This window comes from Bos javanicus, chromosome 19 (genome assembly GCF_032452875.1).
Source record: "Bos javanicus breed banteng chromosome 19, ARS-OSU_banteng_1.0, whole genome shotgun sequence".
Lineage (NCBI taxonomy): Eukaryota > Metazoa > Chordata > Mammalia > Artiodactyla > Bovidae > Bos > Bos javanicus.
Genome location: NC_083886.1, coordinates 41,934,049 through 41,953,915, shown reverse-complemented (window position 1 = coordinate 41,953,915; position 19,867 = coordinate 41,934,049). Strand labels below are relative to the sequence as shown.

Sequence of the window (19,867 nt, the reverse complement as noted above, 5' to 3'; positions counted from 1 at the left end):
GGCCCCCACCTCCCTGGACTACAGCGAGCCGTGGGGGAGGAGAGACGGGGAAAGCCTGAACTGCCGAGAGGGAAACGGCCGGATGAGAAGCGGAGAGGCCAGGCGGAAGGCGGCCGAGGCAGAATTGGGAAGGGGTGTTCGAGGTCCTACCTGCTCAGGTGCGTGCCGGCGGGGGGCGATGGGGTTCCCAGGAGAACCGGGGAAGCCCTCTCAGCTCGATTCAGGATTCCCCCCTGCTTCTGGGTTAGGCTGCTGCAAAAGGCACAGGTTCCCGTTGGGTCCTAAAGCCCATTCTCCAATCTCTCCCCGCCCTCTTCCACCAGCCGTGACTGGGTCAGCGGGTGCAGAGCTGAACCGATGGGGCAGAAAGAACTCACTGGTGAAAGAGGTCTGAGTCATGGGCTGGGGACAGCCACAGTCCCCGGTGTCAAATACACAGCACATGGGAGATTTTAGTTGAGGATATTATGGGACAGAATTAAAGAAAACATTGCTTCTGCCTGGCCTGAACGGATGGATTTGAGCTTTGGGACTGAAGGTGGGGTTAAGATGGCTTTTCTCACCATTCCCAACTAGCCTGGGGTCTGGGGAAGGGAGTTGTTCACTTTGGACAGGAGCTCACTTCTACCCTCCCCCTCCTAGACAGAGCACAGTCTCCCCTAAATTATTCCTAAATGCCTAGGAGAAGGAGGTCATGCCAAGGGGAAAGAAGGCACTGATTTCTAGCAAGTGGAAAGGGCAGTATGACTTAGGTAGCAATTGGAAATTGGCATTTTTATATCCTTAGACTGAGGCCTGTGTGTCTGGAAGTGTGTTGGGCTCTGCAGATACACGTAGCCAAGTGAGAGGGTAAGCCGGTGGGGCTGGGAGTCTTTGGGTTACATCCTTTGGCAGAAATGGCAACTGTCAGTGAAGGAAGGGGATGCAGAACCTAGGGGTCGACTCGGGCTCCCTACCCGGCCCTCAACTGGATCCTGAAGCTTTACCAGAATGAATATGTTAAAGGAGAGTATTTTCCCAGGTACTATTTAGGATAAATAGGGGGCCGGAGGGCCTCAGCATTAGATCAACTTCAAGGTTTTTGTTGTCTAGTCGCTCAGTCATGTCCGACTCTTTGTGACCCCATGGACTGTAGCCCACCAGGCTCCTCTCTCCCTGGGCTTCTCCAAGCAAGAGCACTGGAGTGGGTTGCCATTTCCTTCTCCAGGGAATCTTCCTGACCCAGGGATCAAATCCTATATTTTGGCAGGTGGATTCTTTACCGCTGAGCCACCAGGGAAGCCCGCAACTTCAAGGTTACAGACCCAGTTTAGGATAGCCCAATTTCTCAAAGGGAGAACTCAGAGTTGGGGGCCAAGGTGGGCCAGGGAATGTGGAGGGAAGGCTGCAGAGGGCCTGGTAAACGTTTTGCAAGGGGAGTTGCACACACCTCCAGCAGCAAAGCAGGGGAAACGTCACAGGGTGAAGGGCCAGGGGAAGTCAGGGACAGAGTCATGGAAGGGAGAGGGCACGGCCTCTTCCTAGAAGGGGGACAGGGTGGCAGCACTGCTTCCGCCCCTGTGTCAGTCTGGCAGGAACTGGGGAGAGGAGCTGGATGGCAGGTTGGGAGGACCCCAGGGTGGAGCCGGTGGGGTGAGCTCAGGTCAAGCCTTTCACCCTGATGTGCCTCAGTTCTCTCCCAGCTGTTAACCAGGGCTCTGGGTTCTTCCCAGGCAGTTAATGAGTGTTTACAGAGGAGCTTGGAGATCTTCAGATCTCAGCTGGGCCACCACTACAGTTATAAAGCTCAATAAGGGCTGAGTGTCATTGGGGAGGGGAAGGAGCAGAAGAGGGAAACAGACGACTCTCTTACAACCTAAGGATAAAGCCACGCTCAGAGAGCAGAGCCAGCCTCAGCTGCCACAGGATATCCTTGTGCCCAGGGATGGAGGTCATGTACCCTCATCCTTCTCACCACCACCAAAGGCTGGCCCGCAGCTAAGTGTGGGCAGAACCCAGACTACAGCTGGTCTTCATTAACTCCAGCTCTTTTTCACCCCCCACTGTGAACCCACAGCTTCTACAGGCCCAGGCTGGAGGGGCTGCCCTAGCCCGACCTCACTGCTGACTCTGGGGTAGGGGGCACCTACTGTAGGCCAAGCTACCAGCTGAAAATAAGGTCGAAGCAAGACTCACTTTTCCCACTGGGAGAGAGCAGAGAGGAAAGAAAGGAGTGTGGGGGTGAGGGTGGAGGTGGGGGAATTTAGGGCAAACAGCAGGCAGTGAAGTCAACTGGATCTAGGCCCAGAAACCCCCACACCCTGGGGCCAAGTCTTACTCTAGCTCTGCTTTCAGCCCAGTCTTGGCTGGGCCCCAAACTAGGGAAGGCCCTGGCTGCCCCTTTCCGCCTCCCTACCCCCACCCTTATTAAATACACATTTTATCTCTCAGCATCTTCATTATCTTAACTGAAGGAGACAAGCAGTGGATGGCGGCGGCAGAGAGCGTCAGGAGAGGGGGGGCGGGTGTGGGGAGCGGGCGCACCCTTGTTGTAAAGTGCTGATGAAGCTCTTTCAGGCAGTGTGGGAAACAGAGGCGGGATCAAAGGCAGCGAGGCTGATTCAGAACTCAATTAGAGCTTTTTAAAAAAGGAGCTGGCTCCCTCCTTTTGCCAGGCTTCAGACAGCCTTTACCCATGCCCCTCGCACCCAATTAGCTTCTACTGCCAGCACCCTGGGGCCGGGGTTGAAAACCAAGGGGAGGCCAAAGGGCACAGCTTCTCCCCCTGCAGACCCACCCCTTCTGAGAAGGCGGAGACCTACTGCTGTGCGTAACTTAAAAGGTCTCCAAGGGCACCTGATCTTTTCAGGAGGAACCTGAGATCACACCTTTTCCTCAAAAGTTAAAACAGCAGGACTCCAAAGGTGGGCTCCTCCCTAACCCCTTGCCAACTAGAGGCCACGCAGCTTCTGGCCCATCTCTGGGGACACTAGGTAACATCCAGACAGACACCCCCTCCTCCCAGCCAGTGGGTGGGACTCTTTCCCTCAAAGCCAGGGGCTCCTGGGAGCAACATGGAAGTTGCCTCAAGCAAAATATCACATCAGAGGGAGCCATTGGGACGCATCTGTGAGGCTGAGAAGCCTCATGACACATGCCGCAGGATGGAGCGCCCCCTCTCCCTGCTCCACCTCCGTGCAGAAGCACCAGCCCGGGCTGCCTCCAGATCAGAACTGTCCTCAAGATGAAGGGGAGGCGGCGTCTTACTCCATCATGGATCTGTTCACTCAACAACTGTTAATGGAATACGCCCCTGGCCCCCGCAGGTCTCAGGCACTGAACTAGGTGCTGGGGACAGATACAAATGTTAAAAAAGCTCTCCACCTTGGCTCTGTTTTGGCCTCTCTCTCAGTAGTCAAGGTAACCTCTCCACAGATATTTTTAAAAAGCCCCAAGTCGTATCTCCTTCCTACTTCTCAGTTTTTATTGGTGTATCTTAAAAGGGCACAGTGAGGGGGAAGAAGGAGAGAGCTCTGCCAACTTTGGATCTCTGGGCAGCTTGGACCTCACACCCTCTTGCCAGTCATCCAGACACAGGCAGGTCTTCACTGAGCCAGAATTGTCAGTTGCAGCTCCGGGGTTGAAACTCAAACCAGTTTTATTGTGTCTGAGTGTGTTCCATGGCAATACCCACTGACACTCTATGGCAGCTTCCTCTGCCTCTGTGAAGAAATAAATAAACCAGGAGACAGACACACACACCCCACCACCTTTGAGAGGAAGAATGTAGGTCAGCATCTCTGCCACTACTCCATGTGAAGCGGCCTATGCTCCTGGCAGAAACCAGTAACCACAAGCCCAGCCCAGCCTCCTAAAAATCCCACCGCCTTCCCAGAGCTCTCAGCTTCAGCGAGAAAAGGACTTTCTTCCTGCTCTCAGTCTGCTCCCCGGCTGTCTGAATTACATTTAAGACTCCGCTGTCAAACATACATCAGCCTGTGCTCCCATAAGGGCAGCGGAAGCCAAGCAGGGACTCGAAGTCAGCTTCACGCATCGTTGACGGAACCAACCCTGTTCCAATTGCTGAAGCCTTAAGAGCAGCAATGACCTAGAAATTGACAGTGGGGGGAGAACCGAAGGGAAGGAAAACTAACCAGTACACAGAAAACCCGATTTCCTAATTCCAGGGGAAAGGGAGAGAGAGGAGGTAGATGGGGGAAGAAATTTGGCCTCTTTGAATCTGCAAATGCGACCTTGGCTCAGTGCCATAGAGGATACACAGCAGCCCCAATGCGAGTCAAGCCGTGTTCCTGACTCCAGCCCTACAGTTAAGAGGAAGGCGCCAAGCCTCAAACACAGCGAGGTGGGCAGGTCGCTCCTCTTTGGGCAGGATCCTACTGTGGACACAGAACAGACAGCAGCTGCCCACAGTGTGGAAACAGACTGTAAAGCAGTCACGTCTCTTAAGGCTGCAGCATCCAATAAAGCGTAATTTAAATCAAGCCTCGCATCTGTTCTCAATCCCATTCAGTCTCTGCTTTCCATCAGCCTTCGGACAATCTCTGCAATTATGCTCATTAACCCTTATAGCCCCGGACACTTTCCAAGCTGCGAGGTATAGACCTATGTTCTCCCCCCGCAAACTGACCGCAGAGGGAACAAATGCTCTAGTGAAGGAGAGTGTGAGACATTCAGACTCCTGTCTACAGACCACGCTCTGCTACACACACCAGCAGGTAGTGTTCATTTCAGAGGGCTCTCTCTGTGTGCCCTCCTTCTATCCTGTACCACCTGCCGCAGCCCAGATCACATTGCAAGGAGACAGTGGGCAGCATGAATGAAACAGTGGCCAACTGATCATTTGTACACATATCAAATTCTCAAACCCAAGCCATGTCAGGAAGGCAGGAGGCAGAACTCGGAGCAGCACAGACTTGGTCACTGGCTGTCAGACCATTCCTATCACACACGGTTTGCATTCCAAGCATATGCTTGAGTTATAAAAGTACAGCAGTCTCCCAGAGGAATCAAACTTCAGTTTTTTTTTCCCCTTCCCTCAACTACCCCAGTCCCACACCTGCACTCCTAAGGCAGTCAGTGTTATCATGGTGCCCTCTGGTGTCCCCATCACAAATTGCCATTTAATGCCACTGGAAGCCAAACCCAGAAAAGCGGGGACTTGAGTAACTATGTGGATTAATTTATCTAAGGAGACTGGGAAAATGAGGTTCCAATGACAATCCAAACCCAAACGAGGGCATCTTGAAACAAGTAAGTGGCTTCAGCTGAGGACCGTGGGACAGTTTGGGGAGGAATTTTCACATTGCCTTCTGAAAAGTTTGAGCTCTCTTGAAATGTGATAGCTGAAGAAAACAAAGACTGCAACTTGAAAATAAATATATTCACAATCTGTAGTCACATTCTCCTAACCACCCCCACAACCTTGGGAGTGCCCAGGAAATTCAACGAGTCTTTAAAATGTCGCAGTGCGGAAGTCTCTGCAACATAACACGAACACAGCACACTCCAAAAAAAAGATATCCTTTGATCAAAGTGTCCTCCAATCTCCACGTCAGCTGGCTTATTTGTCTGGAGTCTCCTTTTTCGTTCTGCTTCCTCTGATCCAAACGTTCTTGAAAATATACCAATGTTTGAGGAGACTAAGAAATCAATATATGAACTTTCTGCAGCACCCATCTGTATACCTGTAAGCATGTTGGTTAGGGGCACACTCAGGGTAGAGGCGATGAGTGTAATTAAAAAGGGTTTCCTTGGTAGTTTGTAATTCATAAATATAATAAAACTCAAAGATATAATTCTGTGCTAATAGTCACAAATCTATAGATTATTTTTTATCAGGTTTAAGTAAAAAAAAGGCCACCTGCTTTCAGACCTGAGTGTATAAAGTACTAAAATGAAGACTCCATCGGTCTCTAAATGCCAGCTGGATACTTTCGGGTGGGGTATTAGTAGAAAAGAATTTAAGGCAATCCAGTAGCTAAGATATTTCCAACTAAAGCTTTGTCTTTCAGAGCATGCTCTATTTCCGTCTCTTCAATCTTCAGAGACACCTGCAAGGAAGAGAAAAGGACTTTTTGTGGTGGAGAACTCACAAAAGCCAAGTTTTTATTACAGAAACCTTTACTATGTTAAACTTTTCTCACAAGAGTCAAGCAAGCTAAACACTTCTTTTCCAATAACATGGGGGGAAAAAATCTGATTCATTCTATAGCCATATCTTCACACACCTTAAATCCTACCTAACAAACAACAAAAAAGTGTTTATCTAATTGTGATCATTTTTAAATCTTTACTTTAGCAAAAATCTAAGCTCTTCAAAGCAGGACAATTAAAAGCAATGTCCCAAAGAAGCAGGTCGTTGTACCTTTGTGAAGCGGGTTTCCTTGTTTTTCTTTAATCCAAAAATGCCTCTGGCCTCCAAGAGACCGGAAAGTGACAAACACTCCGACTGGGCCACAGCTGCCACCTGCTGTTTGCGACAGACGTTACTGTAGGCTTCATGTAACTGGAAGGGAACAAGGGGAAACAAACGTCGTTTAACAGCCCTCTCTCTTCTAACTTTGTCATCTTTTAAAATAATGTAAATCTGGGTTTGCAAAAGAGTTATCTGAACATCCTAATGCTCTCCATTTTCAATAAAATCCTTGAAAATGCTTTCTGGAGGTACCGCCAAAAACCTACACTGTAATGCAAGGAGGGGGCTTTATTGTGTTTCATAGGGAGAGGCAGAAATAAAGGGGAGAAGATTAATGGTAAAGGCTCAACCATAGCCCAAGGGAAATAAAAGTCAGCTGCCTTTTACATGATACCAGTACTTATTCTCACCGTTAAAATCCATTTTTAATTCACATCAGCTGCAGCATCATAGGCCTTTAGGAAAATATCTGCTCTGCAAAGCAGATTCTCCTCTCCACCCCAGCTCCATCTGCTGAGATTCCTGACTAACCTTCCCCAGGGTGACCTCTTTGATTTTCAACCGCCTGGTCAAGAGCAGCAAAGAGCAGACCAAGATCTTCTGCTGGAGGGGAAAGGAATCTTGTGCTCCTTCTTGGCTCAATGTCATTCTGTTTCCATCAACTTCCGAGATGACTTGTGATATGTGAATAACACCAACCCGCTTGGGAACCAATGACTCAGAGGGTGATTTACCTATCAAGTAAATAAATCAGGATTAACTCGATTCGAGACAGATGATACTAAGTTTTAGTGGAAGGAGAGGTTCCAGTTCTGTAATGAGAAGTCAAAGGATGAGACACAGCACGATCCTCAGGAAGATGCCAAAATGTGACACGACTTGGAAAGTAAGGTTATCCTCTTTCTGGGCAGAACGGTGAGCTATTTCATCCTGTATGATGCAATTTAATGTCAAAAAGATGAAATCTACCTCACGAAAGAATAAGGACTAGACAGAGAACTAATGTAAGGTTCCTGATATCTCAAAGGCAAAGAAGGACAGAACCTTGAATCAAAGATGACTGGGCCTGGTCATTGATAAAGGCTGGAAAAATTACCTAATATTTCAAATCAAGTGAGTGGCTAAACGTGGACAGTCCTAAGTCCTCTTGATAGCCTCCCCAAATGACCTTCGAGGTTTGGTTCATTTGCCCAAGCCAATCTCCAGGAGAGCAACACTTGAGAAAATGTCATCGGATAGTTCAGCAGATAGCACCATCTCAGAAGCCGGAGGTTGGGAAACTGCCAAGGAGCCACAGAGGACTGTGGCCTCATTGTCTGGATGCAGGAATGGCAAGACAGAGAAGGATCTGCTCTGTAATAAACTTTGCCTCATGTTGCCTCATGTTACTTCCTGAGACCAAGTCAGTTGTCCCAGAAGAGTTTGCTTCGATTGTTGTTGTTCAGCCGCTAACTCTTTGCAACCCCGTGGACTGAAGCACGCCAGGCTTCCCTGTCCTTCACTGCTTCAATTCCATGATCACAGACAGGATGCTACCGAGGACTAAGCGTACTGGAGAAACTGGAGTTCAGTGGTCAAGAAGCAGAATCTCACAATGCTGAGAAGAATTCAGGTCTAGTCTTACTCCCTATCCAATGGCTGAGTCTCTTCATAACAGTTCCAAGAAGAGGTCACCTACCCAGCTTGTGTCTGAGTCTCTTCAATACTGGGACACCCCCACTGTGTCAAAAGAAGACCAGTTAGTGCTCTTTGCTGGAAAGTGCCTTCTTTTTTTCTTTTTTTTTTGGCTGCACCACAAGGCATGTGGGGTTTTAGTTCCCCAACCAAGGATCAAACCCACACCGCCTGTGCTGGAAGTGTGGAGTCTTAACCACTTCCCTGGAGCCACCAGGGAAGTCCAGGAAAGTATCTTCTTATATTTAAAGTCATTCTCCCTGTAGCCTTCTAAAGCCATTAAAGCTAACCACATCTACCAGAGGTTAAAAGACAGGAATTAGATTAGTTTAATAATTTATGACAAGAAGACACAAATTCTTTTAGTTCTGTGTGTGTGAGCGGTGCTCAGCGGGTCCACTGACAAGCCTAAATGTTCCTGGTAGGGGAAAAAAGGGAATGATGTGAAAAGTTGAAGAGAAACCAGCATCTAATCTGTGCACTGGCAAATATTACCTACTATCAGTCAAAGCACTGTTCAGCTACTTCTGAAATATTTTTATTAATCTTCTTTCAACAAGTTGATGATAAGGAAGAAACAATCAAATCAGACTGTTCTGTTTCTAAAGATTAACACGATATTAACCACAAGATATGCAGTTCATGGCCATTTTACATCCTCTATAGCTAAGAGGACAAGGCTGAGGGAAAGGAAAACTAATTTTGTCGTTTCTGTGAAAGCATGCAGTTTACTGTAGTGATGCTATCTTTGTATCGCCACCCTCTGAGGCTTGTTGAAAGTCTAGCGATATCCCAAGCTGAACTAATTCTTTCCCTGTCTGACTCTTATTTCCTGGGCTTTGCTTTCACCTATATCAAGACCTAAAGTGCACTCGATACAAGTACCCAGAGAGACGCTGATCCAATCTTAGTGTCTAGTTTTCATTCCTAGGACTTGGAAAGAAAACCGACTCTGTCCCAGCTATTCATGTAACACCCTGGAGAACCCATTTCCAGTAATGCGTGGATTACAGCACTGGCAGGCAAGACTGAAATAAAGTAGATGAAACTGATGAAAAACACAGACACCCATACACAAATGGATAACAGGATTTAACTATGCTCATCTCATTTTTCTATCTCTTTCAGAAAAGTAAAGCTTCTAATTATAAAGGAAGAGGGAACAGAGATAAACTACTCACATTCAGAGAGTGGTTTGAGGATAGTCTGACTTTTGACATCTGACTCTACAACTTCAATAGCCCTCCTATAAAAAAAAAAAAAAAGTATTTCTAGAGTTAATTTAGGCTGAGCCAAACCAAACACCACACCAAACCACCAAGCCCAAAAACAGGCACATTAACACAAAGCAACATGTTTTATAATTTTAAAACCCAAGAAAATTGGATTATGCCTCAACTCCAGGGGACTTAATTGCCTCGAAATAAATCATGGACCAGGGAATCCGAGACACTTCAACACTACTCAATTTCCTCTTATAGAGGCCGAGTAAGTCATCATACATTGAGCCAATGATAATATTTTGGACAAGGAAAACATGTCATGGATAGAAGAGAGGACATGTAGTGTGGGTGACTGACTAAAGAGAGACAGCACCACCTATACACACCAGCCCTAAAAGAGGAGCCCGCAGTTATCTATACATAGGCTATGTGCAGGCTAAAACCACACCGGCCTACGTGACTCTTGCTCATAGCTGCAGTCTTTATCCAAGTAGTTTGCTGACTAGGAAGAACTTTCAAATCCAGGATCACATCATCTAGCAAGAGGAAGAGCTTACTCTCCCACTGCTCTCTCCAAAGTACTTTGCCCACAGGAAGCCACGAGCCAGACCTGGATCTTCTGCGTGGCAGTAGGGGGAGGTTGGACCAGCGGGCCAACACAGCAAGTGTCATTTTAATGGCCCCAGTGTCCTACTGGGAAAGAAGAAATTTCATCAGTCAGCACAGAGGCTTTCCCCAGCAGGAGGGGCCAGGGGATGGGAAGGGGGAGAGAGAGCGGTCTGGAACACAACTATGGGGGACCACCAGCTGGAGGAAGGGGTGCTCACAAAAGCAAAGGAAGGGGCAAAAGAAGTCTCAAGGCAAGGATGGTTCAGGTCCATAAATAAACCTGCTTGAGACCAGCTAATGGAAAAGTAAACTGGAGTCTTTTTTAATACAAATGTAATTAACCAATCTATAATCACCACAGGGAGTGCCAGCAACATCTCATTTGTTTCTCCCTCTGTAGGTAATGGACTGATAATGTTTCAGACATTAACACGGTGGAAATGCAGAGCTCCCCACTGAGAAACAAGTCCTCCTTTCTGAACGTAAAAAGTGGCAGAACGGAGCCTCTTAAGCCACATTCATTTGAGTTACACAAGACAATTAACAGCATTTCTCCTTTTTAATAAAAGCAGCCAACAGTGCCATAACTCACCTGCAAATATCAAGCGCTTTGCGAACATCTCCCGAAACAGCAGAGACTTTGCGGGCGCAGAACTGAATGGCAGCATTGTCTAGGACCTGGTCATTAGATGCCTTTGGACAAGACACAGAAGTTTACAGTTGAAAGTACACAGCTCCTCTTCTGCAATTTAGGTCTCAGACATGAGTACTTTCACACTTAATTCTAAACTTGATCGACCAAACTTTAGGGTCTAAGAGATGCCTTTTCTGCTTAGGAATGGGAATTTCATACATGGAAGCATTTTGTAGGAATGTGGTGGAGGTTCACAAAGGGGAAAAAAGCAACTGAAACTTAAATTAGCAAAACTACACTATACTCAAATCTACTTGGTCAAGAGAAAGTGTTTTCTTGGTCCTATTTTTTAAAAAAATTTTTTGGCCAGACCATGAGACATATGGGATCTTAGTTCCCCGACCAGGGATAGGAGCTGTGCCCCCCTGCATTGAAGTGCAAAGTCTTAGCCACTGGACCGCCAGGGAAGTCCCAGGTCCTATTTTTTTTTTTTTTTCTATTTCTTTTCGGCTGTGCTGGGTCTTCACTGCTGCGTGGGCTTTTCTGTGGTTGTGGCAAGCAGCAGCTACGCTCTACTGTGGTGCACGGGCTTCTCCTGTTGTGAAGCCCAGACTCCAGTAGTTGCGGTTGCCAGGCTCAATTGCTCCAAGGCTTGTGGGATCCTCCCGGATCAGGGATGGAACCCGTGTCTCCTGCACTGGCAGGCAGATTCTTTACCACTGAGCCACCAGGGAAGCCCCCTCAGGTCCTATTTTAAGACTATTGTGTGTGTGTTTGTCGCTCAGTCATGTCCAACTGTTTGCAACCCCATAGACTGCAGCCTGCCAGGCTCCTCTGTCCATGAAATTCTCCAGGCAAGAATACTGGAGTGGGTTGCCATTTCCTGCTCCATGAGACTATTAGAGAAGCATTTGAGTGACTCCTCTCTTATGTTTATTCCAATACTGAAGCACCTAATAAATGGAGCCATGGGTGGAAATTCACACCAAATGTTCTCACTATGGCCCAAAGGAATGCCTTGTTTAGCCATGCAGTCAAAGCAAAATATTTTAGAACCATTGTTAGGCTTCCCTTTCACAGGTGATACAAGGAACAGACACCTGGGTACAGTGCTTGGCACTCACCTGATTCAGTCGATCCTGCAAGATGGTGGCTATCTGATTTTTGGTATAAGGTGGGAAGTTCAACAGCTGTGGCTTGCATTTTTCTCTAGCTTGAAGCCTCGGCAGAATTCTGTCTGTGAGATCCAGAGTATTAGCAATACCTGAGGAGGAGATATGTAACACTTATCATCAGTGGTCAAATCATCCTAAAAGGAAAAATAAACCTTCTGAAAGCTGAATAAAATTTCTAGTCATAATCCAGCATTCCAATTTTTGCTTCCCACTCATCCCCCACTCTCAATACTCATTAGGTAGGATGTACACAATCACTGAAGAATGCTTTTTTTTAAAGTGTTCTTTATTTCTTGGCTGTGCTGGGCCTTCGTCATGGCATGTGGGAAGAATGCTGTATTCAAATTAGGTTTAAAATTCTGACTAATAAGCAGGACCAGACACTCCCAAAATTGACTGTTGCTGAAATGCAGTATTATGTCATTTCTATTCAGAGTTAACAAAAATGATTTGATTAGTGAAAGTTAAAGTCGCTCAGTCGTGTGTCTGACTCTTTGCAACCCCATGGACTATATAGTCCATGAAATTCTCCAGGCCAGAACACTGGAGTAGGTAGCCATTCTCTTTTCCAGGGGATCTTCCCAACCCAGATCTCCTGCATTGCAGGCAGATTCTTTACCGGCTGAGCCACAAGGGAAGCCCTGATTTGATTAAGTTCCCTATTATTTTATAATAACTTTCCTTTAAAAAAAAATTCTTATTTTATTTATTTTTATTCTTTTTTGATTGAGCTGCACAGTATGTGGGATCTCAGTTCCCTGACCAACTCATGCCCCTACCGTGGAAGTGTGGAACCACTGGACCACCAGGGAAGTCCCTATAGTAACTTTCTTATTATGGTAAGAAAGCAGAAAGCTCGTGTAAGATAAAGTAATAGGTGATAATTTCCTAGCAGTCCGGTGGATAGGACTACTCGCTTTCATAGCCAAGGTTCAATCCCTGGTTTGGGGAACTAAGATCCCACAAGCTATGTGGCACAGTGAAACTTTTTTTCAAAAAAATTTGCTTTTACAAAACAAAACTGATAAGCCGAAGAGATTTAAAAAAGAAGTCTTTAGAACCACCATGTAACATGAACAACAGAGCACTAACCAATCAGCACCAACCGAGAATTGCTTAGCCACGGCCATTCAAAGAGTGTGTACAAGACATCCTGCCCTCTGCTGTCCAGCTGATCCATCTCGTCCAACACCAACACACTACAAAGAAGCAATGAGGATCCATGTTCACCTTCTTAAGTCTCCAATCTGTTTGATGTGGGCTGACTCTAGGTCACATTCCTACAGCTCAAACTAGTTTGAAGGTAGTCATCTACCCCATTTGGTAACATACAGCAATGAGCTTAAAAACATTTTCCCCCAATTTGAAATTAGAAGGTTTTTTTTTCTTTCTTCTTTTCTTCTTTCCCTTTAAGCTTATGTAACTACCTCTCAGAGAGAAAATATAGGAAATGTTCTTTTGAGGAGTAAACCGATAAATTCAAGAGACAAGACTGTGAGTTTGTGGGCAACAGAGCTCGGAGACTTTCACAAAGCAACATGCAACAGAGCAATGCTTACATCATGGGGCCCTTCTCTGCAGTCATATGGTTTTCCAGTCTCCTCATCATGTCCTTCCCAGCTGGCCTGGATACTTCTTCCTGACAAATCTCCTGAGCAATGGCTGGGAATACAGCCTGGGCACTCCTCAAGGACATGCAATTCAGCACGATAGTTTTAAAGCCTTTTAGTTCCTTCTAGAAAAAATGCAAACAGGCAAATTAGTTTGGCCTCGGATAAACTTCTGATGGAACGTGAAGTGTCTTTGAGGGGTTAAACAGCATAAGAAAATAAGCTCCATTTTCATTTGGAAAGATTTTGACAATGAAATTAAAAATGTCTTATTTGGGGGAAAACTGCAATCCCTGAAGTACTTCCACTTTTTCTTAACCCTTAATAACCAGATGTCATTTTAGTAAGAGCATCATAATTCAGACTCTCAATGTACCTTGAGGTCTTGTAGAATTCGGCTTAAGCAGGCAGTTTTTCCAGTTCCAGGAGCACCAGAAAGATAAAGACTTCCAGCTTTTTTCCCATAGATGTGCTCCCTTAGGAAATTCCTGATGACATCCATCTCCTTTTCCCTGGCAGGCAGCTGATCCGGGACAGCTGTAGTCAGGACCTGTTTCGCTTGCTGGTAGCAAGTGCCTGTGCCAGACACGAAAGGACAATTAGACACAACAGAGGGGACTGAGAAGACCCACCGGCTTTCACTTGGAATCATCAGCCTTGGTTACGAGGCTGCACTAACAGCTGCCGTGAAAGAACCAACCTTCTTGCTTGAACAGTCTCAGACATGCAGATTCTTTCTCTGGCGGACACCTCTGTTCAGAATTGGTTGTGATGTCCTGACCTTTCGGAACTGAGGGATGTATTTTGTTTTGGTGAACTCTGGTGTGTTCTCTTTTGCTAGGAGACTTAGTTGTCAGCTGACTGTCAAATACCAATCTGCGTCCCTTTGACGTCTGTGAGCGAGGGGGACCATTCTCTTTCTTGCCTTGCTTTGGTGGAGAACAGGGAGATAAACGGGGAGTGTTGCACAGGTTGTCGTCACCTGAAACATATTAAAATCAGAATGGGTCACTCATAGCAGTGGACAGTAAAAGGACTTGGAAAGATCTCTGCATCCACCCCTCAAAAGGGGGATGAATTTCTACCAGGGTCAGAATCACCAAAATAAAATGCCTCTCAGACAGAAGCAAACATCGGCCACCAGATGGCACCACTGAGTCTTCCTAGTTGGTGGAGGTTTTAATGAGAGGAAATTCTAGGACTGCTCTAAAACAGGGCTTTCCAACCTTGGCATCATTGATATCTTGGACCAAATAATTTTTTACTGTGGGGGACTGTCCTGTGCACTGCATCACAGTGAGCAGCATCCACCGTCAGTGGCATCCCCTCAGTTATGACAACTAAAAATGTCTCCAGGTACTACCAGATCACCCTTCATTAAAAATAGATGCGCTAAAACAAGAAAGGGAAAAAAGAAAACAAAACTTAAAGAAACAAGAAAGGATTATCAACCACAAGAACTGTCACCTGTTTCTCATAATTTCACAACCACTGAGGCAAGTTTCAAAATACTATGTAACGAACAGTGACACTGACAGAATCAAGTTCAGTATTAGGAACTGAAGGTCGGCCCTATCGAGTAGTTCAGAAAGCGATTTCAAAAGCAGCTTAACTCTGAAGTTCAGTAAGCAACCATTCTGAAAATAACCAAAGGGAATAGAATTGTTTTACTTGTACTCAGAAAGCTGTTTCAAAGTCATCTTATTATTAAGAAAGAGGTTGAGAGCTACGGGTTAAAAAGTACTCAAACAATGGCTGTCTTACCCAGACGTTTTCTGGGGCTAAGAGGCAGAATTTTTGCACGAGGAGAACGCAGGATAGCCTGGGCATTTGTCAATTCTAGTTTGGTGTCACTGGAGCTTTTAGCTTTGTCCACTGTCCGAGACGGTTTCTTTTTTGGAAAACTGATTGTAGCCTGTGACTGGGAGCGGGTTCGAGGCATGATGGCAGCACAGCTGGGTACAAAAAAAAGGAACAGGACATCCAGTCAATATGTAAAAGTGAAGGAAAAATAATTAACATGGAACTTAAACCAAATGATCAACACTCATTTCATAATCAGATTATGTTGTGACAATATTTTAGCATTTAATTCGGCTTCATATCCAAATCTATGCAACAAGAAACACCTTGTCTACCTACTACACATAACAGGCTGTCATAAGTTTTTAGGTATTTACTCAGCGTCTCTTGTGGCTCAGCTGGTAAAGAATCCACCTGCAATGAGGGAGACCTGCACTTGATCCCTGGGTTGGGAAGATCCCCTGAAGAAGGGAAAGGCTACCCACTCAGGTATTCTGGTCTGGAGAATTCCATGGACTGTATAGTCCATGGGGTCGCAAAAGTCGGACACGACTGAGCGACTTTTACTTTTATTTAAGTTTTACAACCATTTTAGAGGTAGGTACTATTATCCTTTTCTTACTGATAAGTAAACTGAGAGGCAGTGAGGTCCAACATCATAGCAAAGTAAGATATAAGACCAGGTATTCTGGCTCCAGAACCCAAATTTTTAACCACTCAAGCCATGCAATAAGAAGTTGATCTTAATTGGCGCCTACAGCACTTCTAATTCTCTAGCTCCAGGCCCGGAGTAGACCATTATCACCACCTTAGCGCAGCAGCCTCCCATACTTACAGGCTTCCCCAAGCCCTCAGTCCCTACTCCGCCCAACCTCGGCCCCACATAATCCCAGATGTTCGGGGAACATCGCCCTCCTATCGCACTCAGCACAACTGTCAGACCATTCCGAGGGTGCATTCCTCCCTACCCGACCCCGACCTCATCACCTTCTGGCGATCTGAGTTCTCCTCCCGCGGTCCTTGCCCCAGGCTCTCACAAACTCCGCCGTCCCCAAGGACCCGGGCCTCCTCTCCTTTCCACCATACAGGGCTGCGTCACCTCAGTGCCGGCTCTTCCTCACGTCTCCGGCAAACAACTTCAGGGACTGTCCACGACAAGCTGCTGGATAAACCCCACACCGACAGCAGCAAAGCCCAGCCACGCTCGCGCCAAATCTGCACAGCCGCAGCTTTCCCGCCTCCCGCCAAAGCCCGGCCACGCTTCTGATTGGGTGTCGCCAGAGCGCCGCGCGCGCCTTGGAGGCAGCCCCCTCCTTCACAGCCAATCAAGCCGGAAGGTATACAACCAATAAGAGAGCCCCAGGTCTTAGCGCCACCGTGAGGCCACGCCCACAGATCCGTTTACATCCGGGGCCTCTCCAGAAAGACGCGCGGTTGCGCCGGGGCCGTGTGAGTCCGGCTGGCCCCGCCGCAAAGCCCGGCGGGAGATGTAGTCTTTGCAGCTCGCGACTGTATTCCCACTCCCTTTTTTGGTTCTCGATGCCCTTTCTCAGTGTTGCATGTACCCCTTTTCATTATCCTAATGGGCTAGACCCTGATGCTGGGAGGGATTGAGGGCAGGAGGAGAAGGGGACGACAGAGGATGAGATGGCTGGATGGCATCACCGACTTCATGGACATGAGTTTGAGTGAACTCCGGCAGTTGGTGATGGACAGAGAGGCCTGGCGTGCTGTGATTCATGGGGTCACAGAGTCGGCCACAACTGAGCGACTGAACTGAACTGAACTGAACTGAATGGGCTAGATTTTCAGAGAGATACTACATAATCAGTTAATCAGTTCAGTCGCTCAGTCGGGTCCGACTCTTTGCAACCCCCTGGACTGCTGCACTCCAGGCTTCCCTGTCCATCACCAGCTCCCAGAGTTTGCTCAAACTCATGTCCATTGAGTAGGTGATGCCATTCAACCATCTGATCCTCTGTCATCCCCTTCTCCTCCTGCCTTCAATCTTTCCCAGCATTAGGGTCTTTTCCAATGAATCTGTTCGCAACAGGTGGCCAAAGTATTGGAGCTTCAGCATCAATCCTTCCAGTGAATATTCAAGATTGATTTAAGATTGACAGGTTTGATCTAACTGCAGTCCAAAGGGATTCTCAAGAGTCTTCTCCAACACCACAGTTCAAAAGCATCAATTCTTCAGCACTCAGCTATATGGGCCAACTCTCACATCCATACATGACTACTGGAAAAACCACAGCTTTGACTAGATAGACCTTTGTCGGCCAAGTAATGTCTCAATACCTACCATTATTTGGGCAATTCTGGGTGCCAGGTTTGATGCCAAGTGCTTTACTAATGCTCAACACTGCAAGGCACAAAGCAAATCAATCCGCTGAGGGTTAGAGGTCACAAAATTTTTGGTGGCCTTGAAGGGCCTAGGATCATTATTTGATACCAAAGTCAGTTTCTTTGTAAAGTTCTGCATAAATAACACTGCACTTCATCACATTAGCCCCCTTATTTGTGTTTCAAAGATGAGAAATAGGGCCAGGCCTTTGCTTTTATTTTGTTACAGATAAGAATATGACATTCTGTGTACCTTCCCATCACTAGTCCCATTGATCCACACAATGTGGGGAGTGGAGAGAATTATGGCCCCTTAATTTAAAAATATTTTTTAATGGCTAAACACAAGGGTTTCAGGACCAGAGAAGATCTCTATAGAAGAGGCAAGCTGAGCTTTTAATGAAAAAATATAAATTAGAGCAGTAATTTACAGGCCAGCTTCCAAAGCTAATAACCCAGTTAAGCCTCAGGCGCCATTAAAAACCAGAACCCAATTCTAGGTGATGGTAAGCATTTATCTCTCGTCCTTCTATATCAAATGAAATAGAGCAATAAAACCAGGTAATAGGAAAACAACAATATTACAATCAAGTTAGTTGTAGTTGATTCATATAGGGTATAAAAGCTAATACTTATGTGTACGCCAGGCTTTGAGCTCTGGTATTTTACCTATATCACCCTATTAATTCTCACAGGAACCCCATGAAGTTGGAATTATCTCCATTTCACTAATATGGAGACAGAAATAGAGAGGTTGGAGATGTGCCCAAGATCACACAACTAGGGAGTGGAAGAATTGGAATTTGAACCCAGGAAGTCTGAAAGGAGATCAAACTCCTAACCAGTTAAAACATCCAAGGAGTAATAGAAAAGTCAAAGTTTCTCAGTCATGGCCAACTCTTTGAGACCTCATGGACTATACAGTCCATAGAATTCTCCAGCCCAGACTACTGGAGTGGGTAGACGTTCTCTTCTCCAGGGACTCTTCCCCACCAAGGAATCGAACTCAGGTCTCCCACATTGCGGGCGGATTCTTTAGCAGCTGAGCCACCAGGGAAGCCCAATAGACAGATGCAGGTTCTATAGCAGAGAAAGGGCAAGGGAACACATTTGAGGAAGGCTTTCTAGGAGATGAAAACTGTAAGAATGAAGGGCATAGGCTGCCACAAATGGAGAAAGTGTTACCATAGAATTGAGGCTTTTTTACCAGCTGGTATTTCTGATCTCTTAATAGGGCAATAGAACCTAGGAAGCAACTTCCACTGTTGATATTTATTTCTATAACCTGGGCACCTAAAAATTGTCCTTCATAACCAATGGTAACAAGTGCCCAGCGAGCTTTTAAGGGACGGTGGTGAACAACCTACCTATCTTAATTACAGAGGGAGCAGAAGCAGCCATGAGTACTTAATGTGCATACTGGAGCCTATGGAAGCATCCACCAAGAAATACAGCACTGGTCCAAGAAAAGCCTACAAGAGTCAGGGACTATGGGGAAGAAGGCAGAGAACTGCAGAATGTCCAGACTGAAAGGTCTCTGAAAGGGTACCTACTTGAAGCTTTCCCTTTCCAGTACTCCAGTAGTTATGAGATACCATCATAATGTTTCTTGCTTCTGTGCCTCGTCTGGAATGCTGCTCACCATCCTTCCCTGGCTAATTACCATGAAGACTTTTAGTATCCCTCATAGGTTTCTCCTGGTGGCTGTCCTGCTCTCCTGCTAGACTGTGAGCTCCTTGGAGGCAAAGACCATGTCCTATTCATCTTCATACTGTCACTGTCTGACACAGAGCTAAAATATGCAATCAGTCCTTGCTGAATGAATGGAAAAGACATTCCTGCCAAGCGGCTATCCATCTTTTGCGTGAACATTTTTTTGTGGTCAGACAGTACACAGTCCTTTAAATCTCACACCCCCCTAAACCTAGGAGTGGAGAATGAATTATGTGTAAAATGATCCAGACTGGGTTCCCGCGATGTCAGAGACAAAGCATCTCTCCATCGTTATCCTCCAGGGTGATGAGGATCCTGAGGTTGACATTTTAGTCCTTTTAACTCTGTCTGCAGAGTAATAGGGAGTCAGAAGCAGGCAGCCTCCTTACAGTAACCTGCAGTTTGTGGCTGGGCTGGGTCAGGAAACACTGAAGCGACACTTTCGCCATAGCAGCTATGCCTCGGTAATAATTAAAGTGGGACAGACTAGCGTCCTTATCACCTGCTAATCCACACACAGTATCATGGGGGAAGGAATGAAATCACACAGGAAGAACCTGTCTGGCATCCTTTTGTGAGTCTGTGCACATGTCTTTGTGTGCACTGGTGGGTGTGACTAGCAATACCATCCCAAAAGGACAGAGAAAGCTGATAGGAAGTTAGGA

General features: G+C 46.4%; 2 protein-coding genes across 5 annotated transcripts in view; both read right to left on the bottom strand.

The window, feature by feature from the left end:
* RARA (retinoic acid receptor alpha) overlaps nucleotides 1-259 on the bottom strand; it is a 43,379-nt gene extending 43,120 nt beyond the window's left edge. Inside the window, exon 1 of one of the 2 annotated variants that reach the window (XM_061391721.1) lies at nucleotides 151-259. The gene's annotated coding sequence lies outside the window, so the exon portion shown is untranslated. The remainder of the gene's footprint in view (nucleotides 1-150) is intronic. The other variant, XM_061391724.1, reaches the window with a different exon arrangement.
* Nucleotides 260-5,359: 5,100 nt separating this feature from the next.
* On the bottom strand, nucleotides 5,360-19,839 carry CDC6 (cell division cycle 6). Of its 3 annotated transcripts, none has more exons than XM_061391707.1 (12): nucleotides 16,131-19,839; nucleotides 15,105-15,295; nucleotides 14,041-14,322; nucleotides 13,717-13,916; nucleotides 13,290-13,465; nucleotides 12,823-12,929; nucleotides 11,680-11,819; nucleotides 10,514-10,614; nucleotides 9,271-9,335; nucleotides 6,947-7,149; nucleotides 6,365-6,505; nucleotides 5,360-6,050 (listed from the first exon to the last, which is right to left on the bottom strand). In XM_061391707.1, the coding sequence occupies exons 2-12, from the start codon at nucleotides 15,280-15,282 to the stop codon at nucleotides 5,961-5,963; spliced, it is 1,683 nt and encodes a 560-aa protein (XP_061247691.1). In that variant the 5' UTR covers nucleotides 15,283-15,295; nucleotides 16,131-19,839; the 3' UTR covers nucleotides 5,360-5,960. The 3 variants fall into 3 exon arrangements, with proteins under 3 accessions (XP_061247691.1, XP_061247693.1, XP_061247692.1); XM_061391709.1 differs by having other exon boundaries at nucleotides 13,290-13,462; XM_061391708.1 differs by having other exon boundaries at nucleotides 16,243-19,839.
* Between the last annotated feature and the right edge of the window lie 28 nt (nucleotides 19,840-19,867).

Coding starts and splice junctions, on each gene's coding strand:
- CDC6 (XM_061391707.1), bottom strand. CDS start 15,282: ATGCCTCGAACCCGCTCCCAGTCACAGGCTACAATCAGTTTTCCAAAA. Junction 6,506..6,946: donor AAGAGGTCACCCTGGGGAAG/GTTAGTCAGGAA, acceptor GTTCCCTTCCAG/TTACATGAAGCCTACAGTAA. Junction 6,051..6,364: donor AGGAAACCCGCTTCACAAAG/GTACAACGACCT, acceptor TCTTCCTTGCAG/GTGTCTCTGAAGATTGAAGA.